Source organism: Pristiophorus japonicus, chromosome 3 (assembly GCF_044704955.1).
Source record: "Pristiophorus japonicus isolate sPriJap1 chromosome 3, sPriJap1.hap1, whole genome shotgun sequence".
In the NCBI taxonomy this organism is placed as follows: domain Eukaryota; kingdom Metazoa; phylum Chordata; class Chondrichthyes; family Pristiophoridae; genus Pristiophorus; species Pristiophorus japonicus.
In genome coordinates this window covers 216220044-216227988 of record NC_091979.1, presented here as the reverse complement: position 1 = coordinate 216227988, position 7945 = coordinate 216220044, and the positions used below count along the sequence as shown (strand labels likewise).

Here is a 7945-nt window from a genome sequence, read left to right as displayed (position 1 = left end):
AGAAAACCAATACACTGTTGGAGCACAGAAGGTTGCGTGCCTTATTGAAGGCGCGTTCCTGGGCGTCCCCCCAAAACCAATCGCACCGCTTTCTGAGAAGCACGTGGATAGGCTCCAGCAACGTGCATAAGTTCTGCATAAAGTTCTGAAAGTAGCGGCAGGGATTGTGGATGCATTGAATTTACTAAAATTCCCTGGATTCTGGGGAGGTCCCAGCAGATTGGAAAATTGCAAATGTAACACCCCTAATCAAAAAAGGAAGCAGACAAAAAGCAGGAAACTATAGACCAGTTAGCCTAACATCTGTGGTTGGGAAAATGTTGGAGTCCATTATTAAAGAAGCAGTAATAGGACATTTGGAAAAACAAATTTCGGTCAGGATTTATAAAGGGGAAGTCATGTTTGACAAATTTGTTGGAATTCTTTGAGGATGTAACGAACAGGATGGATAAAGGGGAACCAGTGAATGTGGTGTATTTGGACTTCCAGAACGCATTTGACAAGGTGCCACACAAAAGGTTACTGCACAAGATAAAAGTTCACGGGGTTGGGGGTAATATATTAGCATGGATAGAAGATTGGCTGACAAACAGAAAACAGAAAGGCGGGATAAATGGTTCATTCTCTGGTTGGCAATCAGTAACGAGTGGGGTACCACAGGGATCGGTGCTGAAACCCCAACTATTTATAATCTATATTAACGACTTGGAAGAGGGGACTGAATATAACATAGCCAAGTTTGCTGACGATACAAAGATGGGAGGAAGGCAATGTGTGACGAGGACATAAAGAGTCTGCAGGAGGACACAGACAGGCTAAGTGAGTGGGCAAGAATTTGGCAGATGGAGTATAATGTTGGAAAGTGTGAGGACATGCACTTTGGCAGAAAAAAAATCAAAGAGCAAGTTATTATTTAAATGGAGAAAGATTGCAAAGTGCTGCAGTACAGCGGGACCTGGGGGTACTTGTGCATGAAACACAAAAGGATAGTATACATGTACAGCAAGTGATCAGGAAAGCCAATGGAATCTTGGCCTTTATTGTAAAGGGGATGGAGTATAAAAGCAGGGAAGTCTTATTACAGCTGTACCTGGAATACTGCGTACAGTTTTAGTTTCCATATTTACGAAAGGATATACTTGCTGTGGAGGCAGTTCAAAGAAGGTTCACTAGATTGATCCTGGGGATGAGGGGGTTGACTTATGAGGAAAGGTTGAGTAGGTTGGGCCTCTACTCATTGGAATTCAGAAGAATGAGAGGTGATCTTATAGAAACGTATAAGATTATGAGGGGGCTTGACAAGGTGGATGCAGAGAGGATGTTTCCACTGATAGGGAAGACTAGAACTAGAGGTCATAATCTTAGAATAAGGGGTCGCCCATTTAAAACAGAGATGAGGAGAAATTTCTTCTCTCAGAGGGTTGTGGATCTGTGGAATTCGCTGCCTCAGAGAGCTGTGGAAGCCCAAGACATTAAATAAATTTAAGACAGAAATAGATAGTATCTTAAACGATAAGGGGATAAGGGATTATGGGGAGCGGGCGGGGAAGTGGAGCTGAGTCCATGATCAGATCAGCCATGATCTTATTGAATGGCAGAGCAGGCTCGAGGGGCCGTAGGGCCTACTCCTGTTCCTATTTCTTATGTTCTTATTATGTTGCCATGGTTATCTTCAGTGGAGCAGCCAAGGATTTTAGAGGTTAGAAAATCATAGTTTTAAAAGAGGATGCATTGTATAAATTGTAAAGCAGGGAATGTCTATTTTAATAGAGTATTGTTTTTTTTAGTTTCAAATAAAATTATTTTAGAGACGTTGTCCCTGGAAATAAAGGCACTGAGCATGCGCGGCGGCGCGGTGCATGGTGGGCCTGTCCTGGCAGGTTCCGCGGCTCAGGATGGCGCAGAGCTGCCGGATCGGGCCGTCCATCCTCAACAGCGACCTGTCGCGGCTCGGCGCCGAGTGCCGCCGCATGCTGGACTGCGGGGCCGACTACCTGCACCTCGATGTGATGGACGGGTGAGGCGGTGTGGCGGTGTGGCGGGCCGATTCTCGGACAGGGCTCTAGGGCCCCAGGGTCTGTGTGAGGATATCCCGGGGGGAGGGACCGACCCCTCCCCTCTTCCCCTCTTCCCCTCTCCCCCGGGGATGGTGCAGGGACTGGGACCCCCCTGTGCTGGAGGTGGTGCTGGGACCCCCCCCTCCTTGTGCTGGGGATGGTGCAGGGGCTGGGACTCCCCCGCCACCCTGTGCTGGAGGTGGTGCTGGAATCCCTCCCGTGCTGGGGATGGTGCAGGGGCTGGGGATGGGGATCTTCGATGCCTCTTGTATCCTGTCTGTTCATCCAGCTGGGTGGGACTGCACACGTCTGTCGTATCTAGCTGTAGCCAGAGAATTTGGCAAAAATTTGGCAGATTGACTATAATGTGGGCAACTGTGAGGTTATCCACTTTGGTAGGAAAAATAAAAAAACAAATTATTATTTAAATAGGGAACGATTACAAAATGCTGTATTACAGAGGGACCTGGGGGTCCTTGTACATGAAGCACAAAAAGTTAGTGTACAGGTACAGCAAGTAATCAGGAAGGCAAATGGAATGTTGGCCTTTATTGCAAGGGGGACAGAGTATAAAAGCAGAGAAGTCCTACAACTGTACAGGTGAGGCCACTGCGTACAGTTTTGGTCTCATTATTTAAGGAGGGATGTACTTGCATTGGAGGCAGTTCAGAGAAGGTTCACGAGGTTGATTCCTGAGCTGAAGGGGTTGTCATATGAAGAAAGGTTGAGCAGGTTGGGCTTATTAGAAGAATGAGAGGTGATCTTATTAAAACATAAGATTCTAAAGGGGCTTGATAGGATAGATGCAGAGAGGATGTTCCCCTCATGGGGAAATCTAGAACTAGGGGGGCATAGTTTCAGAATTAAGGGGAGCCCATTTAAAACAGAAATGCGGAGGAATTTATTTTCTCAGTGGGTCGTGAACCTTTGGAATTTTCTACCCCAAAGAGCTGTGGTGCTTGGGTCTTGGAATATATTTAAGGTGGAGATAGACAGATTTTTAAATGATAAGGGAGTCAAGGGTTATGGGGAGCAGGCAGGGAAGTGGAGTTAGGGCCAGGATCAGATCAGCATGATCTTGAATAGCGGAGCAGGCTCGAGGGGTCAAATGGCCTTCTCCTGCTCCTATTTCTTATGTTCTGATCACCTGCAGTGGCTTCTCGTCCTGCCCTCGCACCATTACCTCTGGTGTGCCCCCAAGGAAGGGTGTGTTGCTCCAGTGAATACTTGGAAGAATTCTTCCTTCAGTATATGGGTAGAGCTGCAGAACACCAAAGGGCAAAAAACGTTAGTAGGAGTTGTGTACAGACCTCCAAACAGTAATAGGGATGTTGGGGAGGGCATCAAACAGGAAATTAGGGGTGCATGCAATAAAGGTGTAGCAGTTATAATGGGTGACTTTAATATGCACATAGATTGGGCTAGCCAAACTGGAAGCAATACGGTGGAGGAGGATTTCCTGGAGTGCATAAGGGATGGTTTTCTAGACCAATATGTTGAGGAACCAACTAGGGGGGAGGCCATCTTGGACTGGGTGTTGTGTAATGAGAGAGGATTAATTAGCAATCTCATTGTGCGAGGCCCCTTGGGGAAGAGTGACCATAATATGGTGGAATTCTGCATTAGGATGGAGAATGAAACAGTAAATTCAGAGACCATGGTCCAGAACTTAAAGAAGGGTAACTTTGAAGGTATGAGGCGAGAATTGGCTAGGATAGATTGGCGAATGATACTTAGGGGGTTGACTGTGGATGGGCAATGGCAGACATTTAGAGACCGCATGGATGAAGTACAACAATTGTACATTCCTGTCTGGCGTAAAAATAAAAAGGGGAAGGTGGCTCAACCGTGGCTATCTAGGGAAATCAGGGATAGTATTAAAGCCAAGGAAGTGGCATACAAATTGGCCAGAAATAGCAGCGAACCTGGGGACTGGGAGAAATTTAGAACTCAGCAGAGGAGGACAAAGGGTTTGATTAGGACAGGGAAAATGGAGTACGAGAAGAAGCTTGCAGGGAACATTAAGGCGGATTGCAAAAGTTTCTATAGGTATGTAAAGAGAAAAAGGTTGGTGAAGACAAACGTAGGTCCCCTGCAGTCAGAATCAGGGGAAGTCATAACGGGGAACAAAGAAATGGCGGATCAATTGAACAAGTACTTTGGTTCGGTATTCACTAAGGAGGATACAAACAACCTTCCGGATATAAAAGGGGTCAGAGGGTCTAGTAAGGAAGAGGAACTGAGGGAAATCTTTATTAGTCGGGAAATTGTGTTGGGGAAATTGATGGGATTGAAGGCAGATAAATCCCCAGGGCCTGATGGCCTGCATCCTAGAGTACTTAAGGAGGTGGCCTTGGAAATAGCGGATGCATTGACAGTCATTTTCCAACATTCCATTGACTCTGGATCAGTTCCTATGGAGTGGAGGGTAGCCAATGTAACCCCACTTTTTAAAAAAGGAGGGAGAGAGAAAACAGGGAATTATAGACCGGTCAGCCTGACCTCAGTAGTGGGTAAAATGATGGAATCAATTATTAAGGATGTCATAGCAGTGCATCTGGAAAATGGTGACATGATAGGTCCAAGTCAGCATGGATTTGTGAAAGGGAAATCATGCTTGACAAATCTTCTGGAATTTTTTGAGGATGTTTCCAGTAAAGTGGACAAAGGAGAACCAGTTGATGTGGTATATTTGGACTTTCAGAAGGCTTTCGACAAGGTCCCACACAAGAGATTAATGTGCAAAGTTAAAGCACATGGGATTGGGGGTAGTGTGCTGACGTGGATTGAGAACTGGTTGTCAGACAGGAAGCAAAGAGTAGGAGTAAACGGGTACTTTTCAGAATGGCAGGCAGTGACTAGTGGAGTGCCGCAAGGTTCTGTGCTGGGGCCCCAGCTGTTTACATTGTACATTAATGATTTAGACGAGGGGATTAAATGCAGTATCTCCAAATTTGCGGATGATACTAAGTTGGGTGGCAGTGTGAGCTGCGAGGAGGATGCTATTAGGCTGCAGAGTGACTTGGATAGGTTAGGTGAGTGGGCAAATGCATGGCAGATGAAGTATAATGTGGATAAATGTGAGGTTATCCACTTTGGTGGTAAAAACAGAGAGACAGACTATTATCTGAATGGTGACAGATTAGGAAAAGGGAAGGTGCAACGAGACCTGGGTGTCATGGTACATCAGTCATTGAAGGTTGGCATGCAGGTACAGCAGGCGGTTAAGAAAGCAAATGGCATGTTGGCCTTCATAGCGAGGGGATTTGAATACAGGGGCAGGGAGGTGTTGCTACAGTTGTACAGGGCCTTGGTGAGGCCACACCTGGAGTATTGTGTACAGTTTTGGTCTCCTAACTTGAGGAAGGACATTCTTGCTATTGAGGGAGTGCAGCGAAGGTTCACCAGACTGATTCCCGGGATGGCGGGACTGACCTATCAAGAAAGATTGGATCAATTGGGCTTGTATTCACTGGAGTTCAGAAGAATGAGAGGGGACCTCATAGAAACGTTTAAAATTCTGACGGGTTTAGACAGGTTAGATGCAGAAAGAATGTTCCCAATGTTGGGGAAGTCCAGAACCAGGGGTCACAGTCTGAGGATAAGGGGTAAGCCATTTAGGACCGAGATGAGGAGAAACTTCTTCACCCAGAGAGTGGTGAACCTGTGGAATTCTCTACCACAGAAAGTAGTTGAGGCCAATTCACTAAATATATTCAAAAGGGAGTTAGATGAAGTCCTTACTACTCGGGGGATCAAGGGTTATGGCGAGAAAGCAGGAAGGGGGTACTGAAGTTTCATGTTCAGCCATGAACTCATTGAATGGCGGTGCAGGCTAGAAGGGCTGAATGGCCTGCTCCTGCACCTATTTTCTATGTTTCTATGTTTCTATGTTTCTATCTAGTGCTCATCCTTTGTTTCAGCTCCATTAACGTTTTACGTAAATCTTATTTTCAGATTGTAGCATTATCCCTCAGTAAATTTGCAGTAGTGAGATTATTGTTCGTGATGTTGTACATTAACTTTATGGAGCCTATTGAAGCATACAAATATTTACAAAAATTGTGACATTGGCTTCTTGGGTGATGCGTCAGCTTGTCATTAGAAATCACTCCTACAGTGACGGACCAGTACTGTACCCCAGTATTATGCAGTGACAGACCTGTACCCACCAGTACTGTACCCCAGTGTGATAGTGACAGATCTGTACCCACCAGCACTGTACCCCAGTATTATACAGTGACAGACCTGTACCCACCAGCACTGTACCCCAGTGTTATACAGTGACAGACCTGTACCCACCAGCACTGTACCCCAGTGTTATACAGTGACAGACCTGTACCCACCAGTACTGTACCCCAGTGTTATACAGTGACAGACCTGTACCCACCAGTACTGTACCCCAGTGTTATACAGTGACAGAACTGTACCCACCAGTACTGTACCCCAGTGTTATACAGTGACAGACCTGTACCCACCAGTACTGTACCCCAGTGTTATACAGTGACAGACCTGTACCCACCAGTACTGTACCCCAGTGTTATACAGTGACAGACCTGTACCCACCAGTACTGTACCCCAGTGTTATACAGTGACAGTGCTGTACCCGTGTTGTACAGTGACAAACCTGTACCCACCAGTACTGTACCCCAGTGTGATAGTGACAGATCTGTACCCACCAGCACTGTACCCCAGTATTATACAGTGACAGACCTGTACCCACCAGCACTGTACCCCAGTGTTATACAGTGACAGACCTGTACCCACCAGCACTGTACCCCAGTGTTATACAGTGACAGACCTGTACCCACCAGTACTGTACCCCAGTGTTATACAGTGACAGACCTGTACCCACCAGTACTGTACCCCAGTGTTATACAGTGACAGAACTGTACCCACCAGTACTGTACCCCAGTGTTATACAGTGACAGACCTGTACCCACCAGTACTGTACCCCAGTGTTATACAGTGACAGTGCTGTACCCGTGTTGTACAGTGACAAACCTGTATCCACCAGTACTGTACCCCACTATTATACAGTGACAGTCCTGTACCCACCAGTGGTATTGAAGCACATGGTATTAAGGGGATAGTGGTATCTTGGCTATGTAATTGGCTAAGTAATAGGAGGCAGAGAGGAGAGGTGAACAAATGTTTTTTTTGACTGGAGAGAAGTATGGAATGGATTTCCCCATTGGTCGGTATTAGGACCATTGTTTTTCTTGTATGAATGACCTGGACATGGGTATAGGGAATACAAATTTGAGGTTTGCGGACAGTACAAAACTTGGTAGTGTCATATGCAGTGAGAAGGATAGTAGCAGTCATTAGGGGTCCATAGACAGACTGGTGAAATGGGCAGACACATGTAGATGCAATTTAATGGCATAGAAATCCGGGCCTCCCCGGGACTGTGTGGAGTGTGTACGGACCAGGGAGACGCCGCAAAAGCCGGTTTTCAGCATACAATGCGTATGTGCTGAAAACCGGTGCTTTTGATCTGTCAAGCTCTGGCTTGCCCAGCGGATGTCCTGAAAACTCTTGCGCCTGATAAAAGCAGGCGCATAGCCTACTTTTACAGGCATAAGAGTTTTAAAACATACAAAAACATAGTAAAATAAAATTGAAAAAACACATTTTAATGTTAAAAACCCTGTCCACTAAAGTAAGTTTATTTTAAACCATAATTTTAAAAACTTTTTAAAAAATTGGAAAAATAATTTTCATTTAAATTAATCTTAAATCTGTAGTGTATTTTTTGTTTGGGGGGTGGGGTATTTCTCAATCATAATGAGAACTCCTACTTACGGAGTTCCCATTATTATGAATGAGAAAATATTGTAACTGGATTGGTGGCCCAGAGCCATGTGACTGCAGCTCCAGCTTAC

At 45.6% G+C, this 7945-nt stretch overlaps 1 protein-coding gene across 2 annotated transcripts in view; it reads left to right on the top strand.

Moving 5' to 3' along the window:
• The first annotated feature begins 1857 nt into the window (after positions 1-1857).
• Positions 1858-7945, top strand: part of rpe (ribulose-5-phosphate-3-epimerase) — a 35252-nt gene continuing 29164 nt past the window's right edge. For both annotated transcript variants that reach the window (XM_070876260.1, XM_070876259.1), the window contains exon 1: positions 1858-2017. In XM_070876260.1, coding sequence (XP_070732361.1) covers positions 1860-2017 — 158 coding nt within the window. In that variant the 5' untranslated portion in view covers positions 1858-1859. The remainder of the gene's footprint in view (positions 2018-7945) is intronic.